Source organism: Lactuca serriola, chromosome 5 (assembly GCF_051521515.1).
Source record: "Lactuca serriola cultivar US96UC23 chromosome 5, Lser_US96UC23_V15, whole genome shotgun sequence".
Classification (NCBI taxonomy): domain Eukaryota; kingdom Viridiplantae; phylum Streptophyta; class Magnoliopsida; order Asterales; family Asteraceae; genus Lactuca; species Lactuca serriola.
Genome location: NC_136412.1, coordinates 21,047,938 through 21,071,861, shown reverse-complemented (window position 1 = coordinate 21,071,861; position 23,924 = coordinate 21,047,938). Strand labels below are relative to the sequence as shown.

At 38.6% G+C, this 23,924-nt stretch overlaps 2 protein-coding genes across 3 annotated transcripts; one reads left to right on the top strand and one right to left on the bottom strand.

The window, feature by feature from the left end:
* The first annotated feature begins 9,548 nt into the window (after nt 1-9,548).
* On the top strand, nt 9,549-12,803 carry LOC145052166 (autophagy-related protein 3-like). 2 transcript variants are annotated; one of them, XM_078999977.1, is made up of 10 exons: nt 9,549-9,687; nt 9,784-9,992; nt 10,911-10,981; nt 11,167-11,283; nt 11,366-11,532; nt 11,622-11,707; nt 11,807-11,858; nt 11,949-12,014; nt 12,193-12,320; nt 12,583-12,803. In XM_078999977.1, exons 1-10 carry the CDS (start codon nt 9,685-9,687, stop codon nt 12,677-12,679), a joined length of 996 nt encoding a protein of 331 aa, XP_078856103.1. In that variant the 5' UTR covers nt 9,549-9,684; the 3' UTR covers nt 12,680-12,803. The 2 variants fall into 2 exon arrangements, with proteins under 2 accessions (XP_078856103.1, XP_078856104.1); XM_078999978.1 differs by having other exon boundaries at nt 9,582-9,687; nt 9,755-9,992.
* A 258-nt stretch (nt 12,804-13,061) lies between these two features.
* BIOF (biotin F) lies at nt 13,062-16,833 on the bottom strand. The gene is made up of 11 exons (XM_078999976.1): nt 16,497-16,833; nt 15,993-16,135; nt 15,744-15,851; nt 15,342-15,577; nt 15,215-15,256; nt 14,924-15,011; nt 14,680-14,813; nt 14,501-14,589; nt 14,272-14,422; nt 14,105-14,173; nt 13,062-13,504 (listed from the first exon to the last, which is right to left on the bottom strand). The coding sequence occupies exons 1-11, from the start codon at nt 16,732-16,734 to the stop codon at nt 13,378-13,380; spliced, it is 1,425 nt and encodes a 474-aa protein (XP_078856102.1). The 5' UTR covers nt 16,735-16,833; the 3' UTR covers nt 13,062-13,377.
* Between the last annotated feature and the right edge of the window lie 7,091 nt (nt 16,834-23,924).

The following is a 23,924-nucleotide window of genomic DNA, read 5'->3' as shown; positions in this document are numbered from 1 at the left end:
ACATAAATTGCACATCCAAACGTCCTTAGATGCGAAATATTTGGTTCCTGGCCGCAAACAAGTTTAATAGGGAAGAACTTATGATAACTAGTTGGCCGGATGCGTATAAGTGATGTTGCATATAAAATTGCACATCCCCATGTTGACATAGGAAGTTTAGAACGCATTAGTAATGGTCTTGCAATTGATTGAAGGTGTTTGATTAACAACTCATCTAGACCATTTTGTGTATGAACATATGCAACAGAATGTTCAGTAGTTATCCCGGTCGACATGCAATATTCATTAAAAGCTTGTTATGTAAATTCTCCAACATTGTCAAGTTGATTCTTCTTAATTGGGTAATCAGGAAAATGTGACCTTAGGCAGATTATTTATGCAAGTAATATTGCAAAAAGCCAAATTACGACTAGACAATAAGCACACATGTGACCATCTAGTTGACGCGTGTCACACCCCCAAACCAAGGATGGCGGAAACGTCCGGGGGTGGCGGACTTCATGTATAGTATCATAACAACTAGTATAATAATGATCAAAGCAATACAACCAATCATAAAATATAACCGAAAAAAAATTACATGGTTTCAAGTGTTACATATTTCGAGGCAGTTTCCGGACCTCGGTCCGATGCAGAGGGCAGGGTCGTGGTTAGTTTCCGGACTTCGGTCCGATACAGTGGGCAAGGCCCAGTATGTGTTTTATACGTTATTGTATTGTATGTGGTAGTTTGGGGGAGCACACTAAGTTTCATGCTTACAGTTTTCAGTTTTGATTTCAGGTACTTTGTAACGACCCAAATTTTTACAAGGAAACTTTTTCGTTTTAATTAATCGGACCAATTACATATTCCATAGATTTCCAAAACATTTGTTTCCAATTCACAATTATTACATCATTGTTGTCCTTTTTGAAAACATCAAAGAGTCTCAAACATCCAAAAGAGAGGTAGAGTACACGCCACATCATCACGCCTTGCCCTTGCCCTTAGGCTCCGAAGTACCTGAAACAATCAACAACATGTAAGCGAAATGCTTAGTGAGTTTACCAAAGCATACCACACACACAATCCACATAACACACATCCTGTTAGCTAATAAAGCTACACACATATCACACAAGCCATGCATACATAAACCTGTAACAGTGCCATGGGCTACCCCATATGGTCTTTACCTAGGACTTCCATGGGCTCCCCCACATGGTCTTACATCCAATGTCATGGGCTACCCCACATGGTCTTTACCTAGGACTGCCATGGGATACCCCACATGGTCTTACATCCAATGTCATGGGCTACCCCACAAGCTCTTCATACAACATGCAATCACATACCATAGCAAAACACAGAACATCTAACACATTTACCATAATCACATAATGGGCCAGCCTTGGTGTCTTAGACCCATAGGTATGGTGAGGAGACTCACCTGACACAAATGCTGAACTGACACTTTGCGACCAAAATACCCCACGAGCTGCTCCAACTCAACTGCCTATAAGCGACATTCAATAACCAAACATTACCCCCAAATTCTGCCCTGGTCAACTTCAGATAAGTTCAAGTCAACAACCCATGTTGACCCTAACTCACCGAGTACAACTAGTGACTCGCCGAGTTTCTCGGGATATAGTATACTCGTCGAGTTTACGGCAAACTTCATCCGGCTCGCCGAGTTGTTCATCCAACTCGTCGAGTCTAAAGCGGAATTCATCGGACTCGCCGAGTTCATGCTAATCTTCATACGACTCGCCCAGTCACCTCTTGCGACTCGCCGAGTTTTTACAGATTTGAGGTCATACAGACTCATTTGAGCCATGAAAAGCTTCCAAATTACATATCTAGGCTTCTAAGGCATGCCTTTCACGTAAAGTTGCAAACTTTACGTGCATGCAAGGCTTTAAAGCTCTAAAATAGCAATTCTGATCTTGGAATGGAGTCACACAATTGAGGGGAGGCTCATATGTAACGCCTGTGTTTATGGGCTTGTCATTAATGTTGATATAATAGTCTAGGTTAACTTTTGTAACCCGTTTTGAAATAATAGAAGCGTCTTATTTGAGTATTATGTGTTTTATTAATTAAAAATAAAAATAAGCGTCAAAATTTGAGTGTAAAATAAACTCGATAACCTTACATAAATTTGTAGTGGTCGAAACAAGAATTCCGGAGATATAAAGAATGCCGAAATCTGAGTTAAAACGAAGAAGTTATGACCTGTCGAAGTTTCGCGACAGAACCGACACGACGCCGAATGACTTAAAATACGAATTTAAGATAGAGCGATATCTAGAGAAGATGAGACGCTAAAAATGAAAGTGTCCGCAACGCATACCGAAAGGGTACCAATGAAGCCGCCTTAGAGATCTAAACGAAAGTTTTAAATTTCGTTAAACCGAGAGCGTGCATAAAAAAAACGCCTAAATCTGACTTCGTATGAGGAAGTTATGATTTTCTGAAGTTTCGACTTAGCAGTATGCAGCCCGAATACTCGATTTGAGACCGAACGGTTTTTAGCCAAAACAATCTAAATGAGAATCGAAGATCTCGTTAAATGTAGTGAAACGATAAAAATATAGGCGAAAACAGACGTCGGATGAATAAGTTATTATTTATAACGGAGTTTTCCTGTCCCGGCCTACTAAAAATAAATAATAAAAATAAAGTCAAAATTAGCCGATGGAGTCTAAACAAAAGTTGTTGAACGTAGTCTCACCTACGCGTGGATATAAAGAACGTCGAAAACGGAGTTCGTATGAAGAAGATATGAATTTTTGAAGTTTATTAAATAATTAATATATAAATTTAATTATTAAATCCGACATTATCCGAAGGGGAGTCACCGGACTTATCCGAAGTACGCCTAGCGTACAACAAAACATGACGACCCTCGCACTCGAGTTCTTCGGATGACACATGCAATGACGATTTCGGAGGAGTACGCCCCGCGTAAGGCAGTATGCCCAACGTACTGCAAGGCCTCAGCCTCCTATAAAAGGGTTGCGAGGGCACCCGACTCCATTTGCCAAATTCTCTCCTCTTTCTCCCGTTTTGCATCGTTTTGCGTGCCAGAAGTATCCCGAAGCCCCGGTATCAATCCCGAGCCCTGAAGCAAGTTTTGAAGCCCCGAAGATCCCGAGAAGTGCATTTCCCGAGCCGAAGCTCTGCCCGCGAGGAGCCCGGTTTTTGTGAAGATCTTCCAGATCTACCGAAGAATACTACTTCTACAAGTCGTAGTGTTGTCCGGTCATCTTCTGATCAAGTGAGTGTGTAGTTACTTTCTTCTAACGCATAAATATGAAGTATTTTATACAAAATACATGTTATGTGTATAATTTTGTTGTTATGTGTGTGAATGTATATTCACTCTCTTCTATCTCATAGATCTGATTTATTTTCTATGAAATACGTGTTATGTGGGTGTGCCTCATCTGTTATGTGGAATATGTATTGAATGAGAATGCTATACAGGTTTTAAACTATGTATAAAAATATATTTTTTTTATCTACTAATATGTTGGGTAGAACATGGGTAGATAGTTGGTGTGCAATAAACAGATGAGAGGCCTCGATGTTGTTGTTGATCTAGTTATTCAGCGGAGTATGGATAACGACCACAGACTCCTTCTAGATAGTCCTGTGGAACGCTAGGAGGTTCATAACCTGTAGGTGTTGTGAACGATGTGTTCACCGGTGTACTCTATGCCCCTCATGGTTGCCTTTAGGATATCTATTGTTGAGGAAACCCCTTAACAGTAATGTCCGTCCCGATGAAAATCCTAGATTAGGTCCCTTAAGATAGATGTTGTTTTAGGGACGTAAAGTGAGGATAACTGGAATGGGTAATCGGGTTATTGTTGGTTGGTGAAATTAAATATAATTTATTTATTGTGGGTTGAAAACCCTATATGCTCACCAGGCTCCCAAGCCTGACCCACTCAGTTTTATTTGTATTACAGGAAGTGGCGCAAGGGCATAAGATGAATGAATCATCGAGTTGTTTTGTTTACAAGTCTGTATATGTATATATTTGTTGAATGACTTGTAATGTTATCGTTTATGCTTTATGGTGTGTATCGGAATGACATCCCGAGTTTTGATTATATAATGAAAATGCATCTCTTGATGAAATGCTTTGATAAATATTATTTTATCATATTTTGTTTTGGGAACAAATTCCGCAACTATTTTAAATCAAAAGGATTTACTCTGAAATTATTTTAAAAAGCATAAATGAAATCGGTCTTTTCTGGCCGAGATTTTGGCGATGTCACATCATGCTAGGTACAACTGATAACTTTATGCATCTAACGTCCAAAGGGAGTCCAAATCTGAAGTTACAACTTCAGATCTTGGCTTAAACACAAAAGCCCTTTCTTAGAATCCATGCAAAAGAGGGTTTTAGGTGGAAATGAGCCAAGGAATAGCCTAATACCTTCAGGGAGTGCTTCACAAGAGTAGATCTTGAATCCCCACGAGTTCTTTGCTTCCTCTAGCTTGCTTCCTCAAGTGTTCCCTTCACCAAGTCCTTACTTCTAGCTTAAACTCACCAAAGATCACACACACACACACACACGAATCAGAGTTTTGGAAGATGAGGAGCTGTAAAGGGAAAGTTAGGGGAGGCTAATGACCCCCTTTAAATAGGGCGCATGGCCCTGAATTTAGGGTTTCATCTGCCAGCATCTACTCATCGAGTTCCACCCTAGACTCGGCGAGTAGGTCATTAAACCAATCGGACTAACCCGCTACTACTCGACGAGTAGGGAAGCCAGCTCGTCGAGTAGGTCCTTCCAAAATTCAAACAAAGGCAATATTATTATTATTATTATTAGCACCCGAGGATCAGGGTGTTACAACTCTCCCCCACTTGAATTAGGCTTCGTCCTCGAAGCCTGCTAGTCCAAACAACTCCGGATAGAAACCTCGCATTTCATCTTCCGATTCCCAGGTCCATTCGGAACCCTTTCGGTCCTGCCATTGCACCTTTACCAGCTTCACTTCCTTATTATGGAGCTTCTTTGTCTTCCTGTCTAAAATTGCCACTAGTCTCTCGACATAATTAAGGCTCCCATCCAACTGAATGTCGTCCAAGGATATGACTGAGGACTCGTCGGCAACACACTTCCGAAGCTGGGACACATGGAAAGTGCTGTGAATCCGACTAAGCTCCTCTGGAAGCTCTAATCGATATGCCACCTTGCCCACCCGGGCTATGATCCTGAATGAAACTATGAACCGAGGCCCCAATTTGCCCCTCTTGAGGAACCGGATAATCCCTTTCCAGGGTGACACCTTTAGTAAGACAAAGTCTCCCTCCTGAAATTCGAGATCTGATCGTCGTCGGTCCGCATAGCTCTTCTGACGGTTCTGCGCGAATCGCAACCGGTTGCGTACCTACTGAATCAATCTGGTGGTCTCGAGTACCACCTTTGTGCTTCCCAAAACCCGATGCCCAACTTCGTCTCAGCACACTGGGGTCCTGCACCTCTGCCCATATAACATCTCAAATGGTGCTCGGTCAATACTGGCATGATAGCTATTATTGTACGAAAACTATGTCAGTGGGAGATACGTATCCCAACTTTTCTCTGAAATCCAGTACACATGCCCTCAGCATATCCTCGAGTGTCTGGATCGTCCTCTCACTCTGGCCGTCAGTCTGGGGGTGATATGTCGTACTAAAGTGCAACTGGGTACCCAGTTCCTCGTGGAACTTCCTCCAAAACCTGGATGTAAACCGAACATCTCTGTCTGAAACCACCGATACCGGCACTCCGTGCCTAGCCACCACCTCTCGAACATAAATGTCTGCCAACTTCTCCGCATATATACTCTTAGAGATCGGAATGAAATGAGCACTCTTCGTCAGTCTATCCACGATCACCCATATGGCATCTACTCCCCTCGTTGTCCGTGGTAACTTAGTGATGAAATCCATAGTGATCTCTTCCCACTTCCACATGGGAATGGGTAATGGCTGAACCTTGCCATGAGGTCGCTGGTGCTTGGCCTTGACCTTCCTGCAGGTCAGACACCGCTCCACACACCCGACGATCTCTCGCTTCATGCAGGGCCACCAATAGCTCAGCCTCAAATCCATATACATTTTTGTTGCACCCGGATATATAGAAAAGTTGGACTTATGCGCCTCCTCTAACAGTCCCTGCCTCACTCCCCCTGACATCGGCACCCATACTCGGACACACTGCAAAAATAAACCACGACTATCATTAACAAACAAAGGATACTGTCCCTGGATTATTTCTAGTTTCTAGTTCTCTTTCTTCACCCCCTCGACCTAAGCCTCTCGAATCATGTCTATTAAGGGTGGACTTACCGTCACCCTCATACAAATACCCCTGGTTGGCGACCCCGTCGCCTTACGACTCAATGCATCGGCCACTACATTGGCCTTCCCTGGATGGTATAGGATCTCGCAGTTATAGTCATTCAGCACGTCCAACCATCTCCTCTGTCGCATATTCAGGTTCTGTTGGTCCATCAAATACTTCAAACTCTTGTGATCGGTATACATAACAAATTTCACCACATACAAATAATGTCTCCAAATCTTGAGGGCAAACACCACTGCCCCCAATTCCAGATCATGCGTGGGGTAATTTGCCTCGTGAGGCTTCAACTGCCTCGAGGCATATGCGATCACATGCCCGCTCTGCATCAGTATTGCACCCAACCCTGAAATCGATGCATCACAATATACCACAAAATCATCCAATCCCTCGGGCAGTACTAGGATTGGAGCCTCGCATAATCTCCGTCTCAGGGTCTCAAAAGCCATCCGCTGGTCCTCACCCCATCGAAACGCCACATTCTTCTTGGTCAAACGAGTCAATGACACAAAAGTCTTGGAGAAATCTTGGATAAATCTCTGGTAATAACCCGCTAAGCCTAAGAAGCTACAAATCTCGGAGACATTCCTCGGTACTTCCCATCGCATCATAGCTTCCACCTTCGCTGGGTCAACTGAAATACCCTCTTGATTGATGACATGACCCAAAAACTATACTTCCCGCAACCAAAATTCATACTTGGAGAACTTCGCATACAACTTCTCCGTCCTCAAGGTCTCCAACACTTCTCTTAAAATGCCGCTTGTGCTGTTCCCTGGTCTTAGAGTAGACCAAGATATCATCAATAAAAACAATAACCGACCGATCCAGCATCGGCCTGCACACTCGGTTCATGAGATCCATGAACGCGGCCGGAACATTGGTGAGCCCAAATGGCATCACCACGAACTCGTAATGCCCATAACGAGTCCTGAAAGCTGTCTTCGGTACATCCTCATCCCGAATCCTCATTCGATGATACCTTGACCGAAGATTAATCTTAGAGAACCACGATGCCCCCTGAAGCTGATCAAACAAATCGTCAATCCTAGGCAAGGGATAGCGGTTCTTCAGCATAAGCTTATTCAGTTCTCTATAATCAATGCACATCCTGTGCGACCCGTCCTTTTTTTCACGAAAAGGATCGGAGCTCCCCACGGAGAACTACTCGGACGGATGAACCCTCGGTCTAGTAGCTCTTGGAGCTGTGCAGACAATTTATGAATCCCCACAAGTTCAGGGAGTGCTTCACAAGAGTGAATCTTGAATCCCCACGAGTTCTTTGCTTCCTAGAGCTTGCTTCCTCAAGTGTTCCCTTCACCAAGTCCTTCCTTCAAGCTTAAACTCACCAAAGATCACACACACGAATCAGAGTTTTGGAAGATGAGGAGCTGTAAAGGGAAAGCTGGGGGAGGCTAATGACCCCCTTTAAATAGGGCGCATGGCCCTGAATTTAGGGTTTCATCTGCCAGCATCTACTCGTCGAGTTCCACCCTGGACTCGACGAGTAGGTCATTAAACCAATCGGACTAACCCACTACTACTCGACGAGTAGGGAAGCCAACTCGTCGAGTAGGTCCTTCCAAAACTCAAACAAAGGCAATATTATTATTATTATTATTATTATTATTATTATTATTATTATTATTATTATTATTATTATTACCTGAGGATCAGGGTGTTACATGCTTCTGGTAGCAAAGGGAAGAGCTCGGGATGACTGCATTGCACACACCATGATGTTTTAGCATGGGATGTTTACTCTGATGTTTTGTTATGGATATTTTGTTTTATAAACATGATTGTGATGTTTTGGATACTTGACTTATGTTTTGACGAGAGGTTTTGATAACCATGGTTTTATTTAATAATTAAAAATGAAAATTTTGGGACCATATTTTATGTATGTTACACTGTATGTGGTATATTAGGAAACTCACTAAGCTTTGTGTTTACGGTTGTTGATTTATATGTGGCAGGTACGTCTGATGATTGTAGAAAAACGAATGTCTGATTGTACACACTCACTGGGGGATTTACTACCGGGACATTTTATGAACTCTGATATTTTATGAAATTGGTTGTTTGGATAATTATGTGGTTGATAACTTGGTTTGTGAAACTTATTTTGGTAAATTAAAATGAAATTTTTGGTATGAGATTTGAGCTGTTAAATGGCAAAAGACGTAATGTAGAAGCAAATGATCCCCATCTACATTACGAACGTTTAACTACCTCCCAAAACATGTGTTCCAGAACAAAGTCTCGCATTCGGGTCTGTCCCTGAATTCCGCAAGAATTTGCCTGTCAATTTTGGGTTTAAATGGGATGTAATCGATGCATCAAAAACCATGTTGTGTTGCACAAATAAAAATGATATTATCACTTCATTCCGGAATGGAAATGACCAATATTTCGGACCTGTTTCGGATGAGTTCATCGTGTTTCGGAACAGTTCCTCGCGTTTAGAAAGGCTTTCAGAATGAGCTTTTAAGATCCGAAACACGAAATTTCGATGTAAATCAACAATACCTAAACATCTAAACTACTTTTTTAGTTGATCCTACAACAACGACATCTTTAATTTAAACTCCGGAATATTTTCAGTTCATTCCGAAGGTATTCTACGAATTTCGGAACAGTAACAATAGAAGAATAGACACCTGAAACAAACAATGAAACTATAGAGAAAACGATGAACGTACCCGTAAAATAATGGGGTCGTAGTGCTCTTCTTCCATGACGGAGTTGCATGTCAACATCGTACTTGCGTGTTGGAGATCGTAATGACGATCATAATCAAAAGTCGAAAGATCTGGAACCACGTGTCGGAATTGGAATCGGAAGTTGGAGCAAGATCCGGAATAAAGGCGAATGTCCAAAAGTTTTGAAATTCAAATTTCTGATCCGGAACTCAAACGGGGGTCGCTGGTCAGGAATTGGAATTCTAGACTCACGGTAATGGGCCGGCCCATCCGAAAAATTGTCTGAAATATGTTTCAGAATGCTCTGTTCCGAAATAAACGGTCAATTTATATAAAAAAAAATATTATATTTGTAAAAAACACCAAAAAAAAAAGGGGAGGGGGGGGGGGGGGGGGGGGGGTTTAAATTATTCGATTTCCCTAGCTATCCCTAAATATTCGAGTGATTAGTTTATATATAAAAACAATGTCAACATAAAACACAACACTATCTACAAACTGTATATATCTGTTGATAATAATGTTAATATTGACAGTCATCTAATACCTCGGCCTACTGTTTCGACTCCCATCACATAAAGTTACCTCGTGATCGCTCCACGTTGCTTCCCGTCTTCGTGATTGTAATGGTTAGCGTAAACTCACTTTACTACGCATATCCAAAACCTTAAAATGGTTTACTGATTTTATTATCAGGGTTTGTGATCTGATTATTCATCGATCAGCTTTCGTTACTCGGTTGGATTCCTATCGTATTCTGTGGTCAATCGGAGATGGTTTTATCGCAAAAGCTCCACGAGGCGTTCAAAGGTACGGTAGAGAGGATCACAAACCCTAGGACTGTATCTGCTTTCAAAGAGAAAGGTGTACTTAGCGTTAATGAATTCGTCATCGCCGGAGACAATCTCGTTTCCAAATGTCCTACTTGGTCATGGTAAATTCGCTTTCCCTTTCATTGAATAATTTATCTATGATTAAACGCAGTCCCTCGAGTATTAATGTTATAACTATATATCATCTGGCAGTCAAACATATGGGATTTGAGTCATGATTAATGTTTTTAGAAGGTATATTGATATCGATGGGGAAAAAAGTAATTTTCCTAGAATATGGGGTTCTATTAGCGCTTACTGACAGTGAAAGGCAACCTTATAGCTTCATTATTGTATCCATGCTGTTAATTAGAAACCAAATAAGCTAACTGCTCAAAGTCCTTATGATAAAGTTTTAATGATATAAAGGTAGATGATATCAGGAGCCATGGGATCTGAATGAGGGATGAATCTTCTGAACTGTTTGAGAGCTGGAAGATTGGGAAATCTATAGTCCTATGGCTCATGCTAGCCCAATTAACAACTAATGAAAAAAGTGAATACCATATACAGAAAGGTTATGCTCAGGACCATACTAGATCTATGCTTATTTATATTAGCAATCGGCTTCTGTTCATCATCCTCATTGAACATAGTTACCTGATAAACAATGTTCTCGCCTCCCAAATATATGAGTCACTCTTTCCTTTGGTGGCCTGTTATGTTTAGACTATATAAATAACTTCATTTCTTACTCTCATCAACCAAAATTTTGACACTGCATAATGGTTTATCTGGAAGGAAAACGTCTATTATTGCTCTTAAAGTGATTCTGATTTCTTCAACGATAGGTGTGTGTATTCTGTACATTGGGAATGAGTTATTATCATCACATTTATAAGTCCATGTGTCAATCCTTTTATATGTATGGTTCAATCATGTTGATAGTACGAAGAACATGTTCTCCTTTGTTGATGCTATTTATATCTATCAATCTATGTACATTCTTTACCTCACGAGGCTTCTATTTTGTTTGTCAGGGAATCAGGTGATCCAAATAAGAGGAAGTCATATTTGCCATCTGATAAACAGTTTTTGATCACTAGAAATGGTAAAACAGTGCTTCCTCTTGAATTCACAGATGTTTTGTGCATTATCCTTGTATCGTAAATATATTGTTAATTTTTCCTGAATTCTGATAGTGAACATTAACAGTCTTTTCCTTTTCAAATCTTAATGTAATTACAAGTTTGATTATGTAAACAACACCTATGTTTAACATGAACTTCATTTCAGTTCCTTGTTTGCGAAGAGTTGCATCAATACAAGAAGAATATGAAGCTGCTGGAGGTGAAATATTGCTTGATGATGAAGAGAATGATGGGTGGTTGGCTACCCATGGGCAACCAAAAGGTATGTAGTCATCTAGAGATCTTTAATATGAAATATGAATTTTGTTTGGGTTTTGATTTTGGAGTTTTGAGTATCTGTATAGATACCAAAAGTGATGAGGAGGAACTTGTTCCTTGTATGGAAACCCTAGAAATAAGCAAGAAGAAGAACATCCAGTCAATTTCTTCATATTTTGGCACCCAGGAGGAAGAAGACATCCCAGATATGGAAGAGTTTGAAGAAGCTGACAACCTTATTGAGTCGGATCCTGTAAGATACACTTGTCTTTTGCTGTTTTTAACTGTTGTATTAAAACCCAAATAAGATAGTATAATATATTATACATTGCAATATTTCAGGCAACTCTTCAGCCTACATATCTGGTTGCACACGAGCCTGATGATGAGAATATTCTACGAACTCGAACTTATGATGTGAGCATCACGTAAGTTCTTCAACTGTATCTATTCTGTTTTATAGTTGGATTTTAATATATCAATTTTTCATTTACATGATCTGATGTTTTCCTCTCCTTTTTTGCCAGGTATGATAAATATTACCAAACTCCTCGTGTTTGGCTTACTGGATATGATGAGGTTAGAAACATCCGCAAACTTCAACTTAATTAATTAATTATTCTGTGCAAAATACAAGTATTGAAACTTTGCCGATTTTTATATTTACAGTCAAGGATGCTTCTTGAGGCAGAGTTAGTCCTTGAAGATGTCAGTCAAGATCATGCTCGCAAAACGGTAAGCAGTACATGTTTGTTGGCTATATGCAAGAAATACCAACATACTTTCATTTCTTTGTATTGCTGTGAAAAGTGCATTTATTTGGATGGGAAGAAATAAAAGTAGGATGGTATAGTAATGAAATCAATGGAGGTTTTTGCAGCTTATGATATGAGTGATGATGAATTAATTGCAGGTAACTATTGAAGACCATCCTCATTTGCCTGGGAAACATGCATCTGTACATCCATGCAAACATGCGGCTGTGATGAAGAAACTAATCGAACCCCTAATTGCCGGAGGACTTGAACCACAAGTTGACAAGTAATTTTCTTTTTCAACCAAACTCATACTTATTATCAAATCACCAAATAACCTCTTTTTCTAAATTCAGACCTAAAAACAACACATGGATAGATACAGAAAAAATACCTTGTATATTGGGTTGGTTATCAAAGAAGCAACTGGGTGGAATAATTTTGCCAAAAAAAAAAAACATCACTTTAAAATGACTTGGCACTTAATTATTATTTTTAAAGTTATCAGAATTTCTGAAATTAATGGGAAAATGTGTTATGTGTTGCAGGTACCTTTTTTTGTTCCTGAAATTCGTGGCTACTGTTATTCCAACCATTGAATATGATTACACCATGGATTTTGACTTGGGGAGCTCCAGTACCTGATTTATGATTGGTGTCTTTTGTTGGTTCATTGTAAATATTTCCTTTGCAAAAACAACCGACTGAATTAACTCCTCAACTGTATCTGTTACTGTGTAAATTGCTGGAAACACTTGTTTTATTTATCTGTTTGTTTGCAACTGTTTGGAAATTCTGTGGTAACAGGCGAGAACTTATTTTGCATTTTGTCACATCTTGGTCTAAGTACAAAATACACTACAAACTTGTTCTGTTATGTTTTGTCCAGTTGTCCTAACCTACTGCCTTAACAAACATCTTATTCATTTTAGTTATCTAACTATAAATATCAATTTCACAATCACCTGGATTTCATTTTCGACATGCAATGCAATGCAATGAAATGAATCACTACAAAGCTCAAAGCTAACATAAACCTAATTGTGTCATTCCAAATTCGATTTAAATTCACACAAATTTTTCGATCCAAAATGGATGTGTACTCACTCTTTTAACCTGCTATCATACCCATACCCATATGCATAATACAGCCCAAAACAATCTAATATAAATTGCTTCCAAGACAACAAATTATGAGAGAAGGCACACAAATACTAGTTAGAGTTTGTTGGTGAGATGTTGGAAACACCCATTTGGATGCAAAACATGACAGAGTATTTGTGATGGTTTTTCACAAGATTGTTATATTACTTTCCAATTTCCTTATATGCAGCCATCACATGCTAGAGTTTTGGTGTGGCATTTGTGTAGAAATATCCGCTCTCTCTTAAACTTATGCATTGGGATAATGCAGATGTGAGTTTTCTTATATCATTTCTAGTATGTGCTGCACTCAGAGTGATCCGCAGCCTGCAAGTTTATAAACAAAACATGATTTGATATAGTAGTAGTAAAAGCACCAGAGACAATAGAAAAGACTATGACCCTATTTCATTTTTTCTTGTTTGGATAAATGATTTTGAAAAATACTTGAGAAATCGGAGCTCACTTGAATAATGGAAGGAAAAAACGAGAACAAATTTTTAAAAAAGATAGGACTTAATGGAGAAAGATTCTTTTTTCTTGACTTCCCCTCTATTAAATTGTTCTTTCCGCACAAAGTAAAAAAGAAACACTCATATATAGCTCACCAGATTAGGGCTGTTTTCCCTTTGGCTTAATCCGGATAGAATGACTTAATATGTTAAGCCAAAAAAAGTTAGGAAAATCCTGGCTTAATGTATTCAGACCTATTTGACATTCTTTTTTCCTATGGAAGGGTAAAATGGTCATTTAGCCACATCCAGACAGTTGTTCAGTCTAGAAAAACAATAACAGACCTTATGTATGCAGCATTTTTTTTTCGAGACAAACATCATTACCCATTCAGCTACTTACACATACATGAGTTAATGGGACAAAAAAAGTAAAAAACAACCCAATATACAATGTAAAAAAGAAGCAAGAAACCTGCATAAGTTAGGTGGAACAGTCGGGGGCCTGATTGCAGTTATATGAAATCCACATTTCAGCATGTGCCTGTATTATTCAAAAACAATCATGAAAAACTAAACACAAAACATTGGTAACAAAAAGCTTTGAATCATAGAACAAAGATAAAGAAAAGAAAAAGAAACCGGCTTGCTTGCAGAGCTTGGTCTTCACTCCCAACTATAAGAGAAATGATGTGACTTGTGATGGGAATCCCAGTAAGACTACGAAAGTCTTGCACCCGATTCCAAATAGCTTTTCTACGCCATGTCTCCTTCTTTGCCACCACCACAGCAGCTAAGTAATCACCATTTATTATTAGTATATAAATCAATACGTATTTAACTTTTAAGGCCAAAAAATAATGTAATTTACCATGTGCAGCAGCAATGATGGGTACAGGGGTAGAAGTTGAAAATATAAAAGCTCGTCCCCTTGATTGTATCAGCTGCTTCCACTTTTTGCTGTTATATATATTTACCAATTCAGAGTACAATGTTGTAATAGAAAGAAAAGAAAGTAGGATGCTGTATAAGGATTAAGGAGACAAGAACCTGCAAGCAATGAAACCACCATGGCAACCCACAGCTTTACTAAGAGTGCCAATGCAAATATCAACATCATCTGAACACCCAAACTCCTCTGGTACACCCCCACCACTCTTCCCACAAACAAGTGTTCCATGAGCCTACAGATCAAAACAAAAAAGTCTGAATCTGATGAATATGAATATAACAGTAGAAGATATTATATAAATAAGCACGATAATTTATACATTACTAAAAAATCAAGACTTACATCATCAACCACCAATAAAAAATTATGCTTCTTGCGAAGCTTGGAAAGCTGGACCATTGGTGCAAAGTCTCCATCCATACTAAACAAGCTGATAAAAGTCATAAAAACACATCTCCTTAATACACCTATCATATACACAGATGCAAGCCAATAGTTACAATTTAAACACTACACACATATGATATTCAACATAACCAATCACATCACATCACATAACTACATGCATTGGGCTAGAGATTAAGACTGATGTCAATGGGATATTTGGAAAGTACAAAGCTATATTTGGCTTACCTGTCAGTCACAACAACTTTTTTCTTCATCATGCAATTCGATCTGCAACATATGAAAATGTCTAGCCTTATGACACGCTTAAGAATAATTCATCAATCGAAACCCGACTTAGAAATATGAAACCTACAGTAATACATTAAGGTGGGCCATGTCACAATGCCTATAGATAAAAACCTGCACAATTTCTTGCTTCTCTGCAAGCCGAATACCATCAATTATTGATGCATGATTTAAAGCATCAGAAAATATGGCAACACCTTCCTTCAAATGAGTTTTGTTTATATCTGAGAGAGAGCCGACATATCCAACTACTGTCATGAAAGCCATATTGGCTGAAAACCCTGTGGGACACAGAAGGCAGTCCTGCAGTAACCATAAATATGACATCATCAGCTTCCAATCAGTAATTATGGAATTGTTTCTCATATGGTTGCATCTTTTAATAGATGGAAAACTGATTTTGAATAACAAGATTACCACAAAACAATTATGCTATAGAAAGAGTGAGTTAAGACTTAAGAGTTACGACCTCTTTATTCTTTGATTCTGCCAAACATGATTCCAATAATCTGTGATAAGTTGTGTAACCACAGATTAGAGCAGAACCTCTTGGTCCCATCCCATGTTCTTGAACTGCCTATTTATAGAAAGATATCATGCAATGTTATCACAAACTAGAAGCACTAGTACCAAAAGTTAGGTAAATAAGGAAAGATAAAAGGGTTTGATTAAGCTGGTATGTAATCCAAGATAAAATGAGTTAACATCAAACACCTACCTTTGTGGCAGCCTTGGCAACCATTGGATGTGAACTTAGCCCCAAGTAATCATTTCCAGAGAATAGAAGTAGCTTTCTCAATTGCTTAGAGCATGACCCTGATTCACCTTCAAGATCTGCATTGTCACATGTAAGGTCATCACCTGTGAAATTCATCATCAAACATTAGACATCGCTTCAATTCTAAACTGAATCATTAACAATTTAATATCATCCAAACTATGCATCAAGTATCGTGTGACTTGTGTTCAACCAAACCGTTAATCAATCAATCAATACATGACACTCTGCAAGCACCACAAAATATAGAATTTAGGTGCATGTCGAGTGTCGACATTTAATCATTCATATGACCTTGAAAATTATCATCATAAAAAATGTGCATGAAGTTTCCATATCCATGCTCAGAAAGGAAAAAAGGAAAAAATAATAACAAAAGAATTACAAAATTCACATTGCACATAGATCGGAAGTGCTAAAACTTGAAGGGTGGGAAAATCGTACCAGAACTGGGAACATCTAGGAGCCACCTGTTAAATGTAGACTCTGCAATCTCTATCTCAACAGAAGCTCTATCCCATTGGCGAATATCGTCGAACACCTTGAAGGCATGGTCAATTTTGGGTTTAATTTCGAAGGGGTAACTAGAGTAGTGAATGGGTCTTAGAGACCGCAAGACTTTCATAGACTCTAGTTTCGAAAGTGCTAGCTCTACCCATTCGTCCCAAGAGGACATCTCCATCCTCGAACAAAATGTGGAGATGCTTTCGACTTTCTAGTCCTCCAGATTCAGCTAAAGACACTTCCGTTTATGAGTTTATCATTGGGTTTGCTATAACTTGTAGCGTGTTTGGGAAGGGTTAATGTCGTGAAAAGAAATTTAATAATGCATGACTTGTTTATTTATTTTTTTAATTATATATAATAGGTTACAAATTTTATTTCTGTATTTTTATTACAATAGTGCATTTCAATCGAACAATACTCATCACGAAAATCTCCGTGGTGGTTTATATGGCTACGGTCGTTGTCCATGCACATCATCTCAAACGATCGTGGTCAAGCGTGGTCCTGGTCCATGGTAGTCTGATCAACGAGCAACAACGACGAATGAGAGAATTCCTCTCTCTCTCTCTCTCTCTCTCTCTCTCTCTCTCTTCGTGGTCATGATAGGTATACCAAAGTTAGTTTGTGGTTCGTGATCGTTGTACGTCCGATGTACTACGGATGACCTAAGATGAATACCACATCATTTGGCGTGTGAGATAATTGTTAAGAACCCGTGCAAGGCTTATGCCCCGCGACTGTTTATTCTTTTTTAATTTGTTTAATTTAGTATTAAATTATATATAAAAAAAATATTTAAAAATATATCAAAAACCATGGTTTTTAATTCCTTATAAATAGAGCATAATATTGATATATTATTTATACATATTTGAATGTTAAGAAAACGAGGGGAGTGACAGGCGACCATTTCCTAGGGTGAAGGAAAAATGGTGTGCTAAGGAGTTGACAGACAAAAAATAAAAGTTAGTAAGAGAGTATATCTACTAGCCTAAGATATCAAAGTGGACGTAATGGCAACACCATATTTACCTAAATGAACAAGTTCTTTGATATCAAATGTCATAATCAAGTACGCTTTAGATTCAATATCAATTTACATGATTGCAATATACCCTAATGATGTAACGAGAACATGAAAAAAATGGTGCAAATCATTACCTTATGATTCTTTCTAAATGGTTTTCCATATTTTGGGTCTGTTCAGGTAGACTTGACTGGACTTTGGTTTCGATCTCATGATTGCTTGACAGGGAATTAAAAAGAATGTACGATGTTGTCGCATTAGTTCTTCGTTGATGGCGTAGATATTTAGCTTCTTTTCATAAATGTCTTGATGTCTTCTCGACTTATGAGTTTAGTTCAAAAGATGTAAATGTACAATGAGATCTTGACATAAAAAAGTTAGAATTCCTGAATCCAAGCAACGACGCCAATTTGTTGAGTGTCGAGAACAACAAATGAAAGGTGTACAAATTTTTCGCTCACACTCTCACAATGGTTTGCAATAGTGGCAAGTAAGGTCGTCTCCACAAGGATTCAAATTAAACAATAATATGTACAAGTCCAATCAGAATGTGAGGAGTTCTTCGATAATACTTAAATTATACATGAAGTAAACATGCAAATATATGAAAGAAGAGAATCAAATGAGAAAGATTCAGCTTTAAGTTTATTACACTTGGCACAATCATTATCGTGGGTGATGTAAGAATTTGACTTTATGGGTTAAGTTTGTACTAGGTATTAACATGTTATAATACAATGGTACTTGCAAAGTGTTTAGTCAAACAAGTTTTTCAACTAAATCTAATCTAACTAATTAATTTCAAACAAGTTCTTCGAGATTAACTAAAAGATTGCATTAAGAAATCAAGTTTCTTAACAACCTTCACATTTTCTCACAACTTTAGAACATTCTAAACGTGCAATAAATGTTATGATGTAAGTTGAAATTCACAAACACCACTTGTTATTAAATAAAACTTATAAAACTATTAAGTATTCCAAAAAATTTACTAATAACTAATTATAAAGAACCTAATATAAATGGTCAATTCAAGTTAAGTACATAAACAGGTATTAAATGAAAAGATCAAATATGCATTAAGAAAAACAACTTAAAATCAAGGACCTATGGTTTTAGCTAGCCACATATCATAACTAACACTATAAACACAATAAAAAAATAGCATAAAAAGTACCTACTAATTGTGATTACAAATCAAAGTTATGGAAAAAGTTGTAATTCTTTGCTAAGTACGTTCACTTGTAATGATGAGGTACTTCTAATTTTGACCCTATAATTAAATTATATTGTATTTTGGTCCCTAAGTGTAACATCCATGAAATTTTAGAAAATTTAAACTTTTCAAAACAACCCTTTTCTATGGAAGTGTTTACAAAACCCATTGTTTCCAAAACATTATTTTAAATCAGAATTGTTCTCAACATAGTTTTCAAAACTTTGTCATTATCAGAGTATCCCAGAAATCATAAGTCTAAAAACGCGAGGATGTGTACGGTCACGCCTTCACCCTTACAAGATCCGCCGAAGTACCTGAAACCATAAACCAAAATTGTAAGCACGAAGCTTAGTGAGCTCCCCTAAAGTACTAACACACAAACGGATAACATATACAAATAACAACATGCATACAGAGGCTTCAGCATGTCTGGACCTCCTCATTGGGCCTTCAGCCTATCTGGACCACTCACAAAACCTTCAGCATGTCTGGACCGCCTCACCGGACCTTCAGCCTGACTGGTACGCCCCACTGACCTTCAGTCTATCTGGGACGCCCTAGGTCTGTTGGCCTTCAGCACAAAGCAGGTCCGTCTCAACCCAACCACACATAGCCATGTCGACATATACATAACATATAAGCATACATATAATATATCGATATAAGTATTATCGGGTTTGTTGACTGGCAGCACAAAGCAGTATAGTCTCAACCCAACCACACTACATCAACATATGCAATTGGTAAACATATAGCCAGAACTGATAACAGGCAGATCACTAAGCATAACATCATCCTATCTACCAGGATACCGATCTAACAGATCATAACATCATAGCAACATACTTAATATCAACAATCTAAGGAATGCATGGCCGTATATATTCAGATGTGACATAGTCACCCAGACAGATGATTCCACTCTAGAACCACAACCAGACGAGGAACAAGTAAGAGAGCTTGGATCAAGAGTCATCAGTCTATCCTACATGGCTATATACAATCCCTAAGGCATCCCTCTACTAACATATAACCAAAACTAGTGGGTCGGAATTAGTGCCTTCGACCCACGGGTACAGTAAGGAGAAACTCACCTCGAATACTAATGTTCACTGCAAGAGTCCTTAGTTGCTGCCTCGACGACACCTACGATCTATCATATCAAAATAACACCCAAATAGCAATTGAGTTTCATTTTAAGGCCCACCATCCATACTTGGGGTAAAATGGACATTTTACCCCTGACCCAACATGAACTAAAAATTCCATTAACCAAAAGGTCTAAAACCAAAAGATCCACAAAGGCCCACTAATGGCCTAGTTTTCCAAATTGGGCCCAACCCCATATGGGTCTTATCATAAGCCTATAATTTTCTTAATTATACTTCTGACTACTCAAGTACCTCCTTAGAACAACTTGGTCAAAAGTCAAGGTCAACGGCCTGAGTTGACCCAACTCGCCGAGTTTCCCTTCAACTCACCTTGTTCCTCTATCAATCTGCAAAGTCGGGGAAAAACCGAGCTAACTCGCTGAGTTTATCCATGAACTCGCCGAGTTCGCCATAAACCCACAACTTAATACATTAAGCCGACATTAATGACTCAAAGAGCTTCACAACTCAGATCTCGACCAATTATGAGATCTAGAAGGGTAAAGTTTCAAACTTTACCCCTAGGAACCACCAAAATGGGTCCAAGCCCCAAACCCTAGACTTAAAAGGATGCGATGTTAGCAATTAAACACTTAATACTCAAAGACAAAGCCCCAAATTGCAGATATGATACCCTAAAGCTGGAAGACAATGTAAAGTTTCCAACTTTACGCTCACATATGACTATAAGAGGCCCGAATGCTCAAAAAGGGCTTAATAAGGGACTTAAAGAATGCATAAACCCCTTAAATCCATAAAGTTGGCACCTTTATGCCAAAAGATTCCATGAAAAACCCCAGATCTGAAAGAATAGGACTTTGGGGCGTCCTAATCCCAACATCCATCTAACCCATGACTCAAACATAACAATTAACACAAAAAGAAAGATCTAAACATCTAGCCATCAAGATAAGAACTTGATACCTCAAACTCCTTGCAAAATGGGTAATGCTTATGGATCCAAGGCCTCTCATCCAAGCTTAGAAACTTCAAGATCTTCTAACTCCTTCACAATGCACAAAATGGACACCAAACTTCCTTCCAAGGCTCAAATGCTTGACAATGGAGGCTATAACTAGATTTAGGGTTTTGATAACAGTGAAGGTTGATAAGGAGGCCAACCAAAGGAACTTAAGGTCTTTAAATAGGGTGCAACACCCTAGAAATTAGTGTTTCCTTCCCAGCCATCAACTCGCCGAGTTAAGGCATCTCAACTCGTCAAGTTGGTTCATTAAACCCTCGTGATTCTTCCATCTTGAACAAGTCGAGTTGGTCCCTCCATGTAACACCCGGGTTTCAGGGCTAAGCATTTTTAGACAATGTAATAGTCTAGGTCAACTATTGTAACTCTTTTTGAAGTAATAAAGATGAAATATTTGAGTATTATGTGAATTATGTGAATTTTTATGCTTATTATGTATTTATAAATATTTAATAAATAAAAGATAAAAATAAGCATCAAAATTAAAGTGTGAGATAAGCCCTATATATCTACATAAATTTGTAGAATATGTCTCAAGATTTCCGTACATATAAAGAACGCCGAAATCCGAGTTATAACGAAGAAGTTATGGCCCGTCGAAGTTTTACGGCAAAACCGGCACGGCACCGGGAAGCGTAAATAGTGAATTTACGATAGAACGAGATTTAGCCTTAGCAATCTAAAAGAAAGTTGTAGAATATGTTAAACTAAGAGCGTCGATAAAAAGAACGCCCAAATCTGATTTCGTATGAGGAAGTTATGATTTTTCTAAGATTCGGCTTAGTAGTGCACGGCCCGAAACTCGAATTTAGTTCGAGCGGTTTTTGGCTTACACGGCCTAAATGATAGTTTAAGATCTCATTAATAGGAACTCAACGGAAAATGATGGACGAAAACGGAGTCCGTATGAAGAAGTTACGAATTCTTCGCGGTCATTTAACAGTCTAAACGCCTCCTACTGTTAAATTTAAGATCGGTCGAGAATTAGCCGATAGAGTCTAAATGAAAGTTGTAGATATTGTTTTTACCTACGCGTGGATATAAAGAACGTCGAAAACGGAGTTTGTATGCGAAAGTTATGAATTTTTGAAAATCGGCTGATTTTCACCCTATGTGCGATGCCATGTGTCAGCACCAGGCTGCGCCTGGCTGTAGCCAGCCTAGCTCACGACGTGAATATTAAAAATTCACAACGTGAACCTTCCTCCAGCCCCTATAAATAAGTGGTGAGGCCTCCATTCATTCCTCACACCTCCCCTTACTTCTCTTTCTCTCTAGAACTTCTCTCTAGCCCCGAAACCCCCCGAAACACCCCGAAAAGCCTAGGGAACCTCCCTAGCACGAGGCGGAAGCCCCGGAGTGCCCAACGGCTCCGAGAAGAAGCCCCTTTCGGCTCGGGAACGCTGCTCCAGCGGCGTCCGGTTTTGAGAAAAAAAAACCCGCTGTAAGTAAGCTACGCCTACGCTATTTTAAATATAGCTTTTAAATAATTATAGTAATGTTATTAGGTCCCTTAAATTAATTAATTCGGATATTATTATGATTTATATAGAGCGTTGTTTAACGCTTATATAATAATAATAATAATAGATTGACTATTAATTAGTCACGATTAACGTTAGACTAAACCCTAGTGATACTGATACTAGGTTTTGTCGAGGGAAAAATTGTTTTGAGATAACGAAGTGTTGTCCGAGTACCGAGTCACTACCTAATCAAGTGAGTGCATAGTTATTATCAGCTTACACATAGATATGAAGTATTTTATATAAATTACGTGCTATGTGTGCATATTATCTGAATACTTGCTATCTATGCTGGATGAACATTGTTATACATGTTTTCAATAATTTAAACTGTATATGTATTTTATATCTACGAAAATGTTGGGGTAAAACATGGGTAGATGAAATAGGTGATGTGTGATAAAATGATGAGAGGCCTCGATGTTGATGTTGTTGATTCTGTTATCTAGCGGAGTATGGATGACGACCACGGACTCTTCTAGACAGTCCAGTGGAACACTAGCAGGCTCGCAACCTGTAGGTGTTTGTGAACGATGTGTTCACCGGTGTACTCCATCCCCCACATGGTTTCCTTTAGGACATTTATTGCTGAGGAATCCCCTTAGCAGTAGTGTCTATCCCGATAATGATCCTTAGGCTAGGTCCCTTATGATAGGTGTTTAGGGACGTAAAGTGAGGATAACGGGAATGGGTAATTGGGTTATTGTTGATTGATGAAATTAATAAACTTATTTATTGTGGGTTGAAAACCCTATGTGCTCACCAGGCTCCCCAGCCTGACCCACTCAGTTTCTTGTATTACAGGTAGTGGCGCATGAGCATAGATGTGATGTTTTGGGATGAGGGATTACATATATAGGCCTGTAGATACGAAATAATGTAGTAAGGCTTATATTGTACTGTTTATGCTTTTGATCTGTATCAAACATGACATCCCAAGTCTTTTAATGAAATACATTTCCTTGGAAATGCTTTTGATAAATCTTTATCATATTTTGTTTTGGGACAAATTCCGCAACAATTTTATTTAAAATGTTACTATGATTTTCAAACAAAGCATAAACAAAATCTATCTTTTCTGGCCGTGAAAATGGGGATGTCACAGTTGGTATCAGAGCATTAGTTTAAGCGAACTAGGAATTTGTAGGATTTCTAGACTTACACTTAGAATGCTAAGCGATGATTGTGAGGTGTGAGCACTAGCTTATTTTAGGAATTATGCCTAAAATGCTTTTATGTGCTAAATGCTTTGTACCTGACATGCTATTATTTGTTCGGATCTATGGTTTGTTGCCGACCGGATCTGGAAACCTTATGTGTTTAGGATTCTAAACGTACGACTACGATATTAGAACTAACATGTAAACGTTTTGGAGTGATAAGGAAGATTTAAACGTCTATCCTAAATAAATATCTAAATTCACCTTATTCGCTTCAGGTACATTTCTTTTAAATGGTTT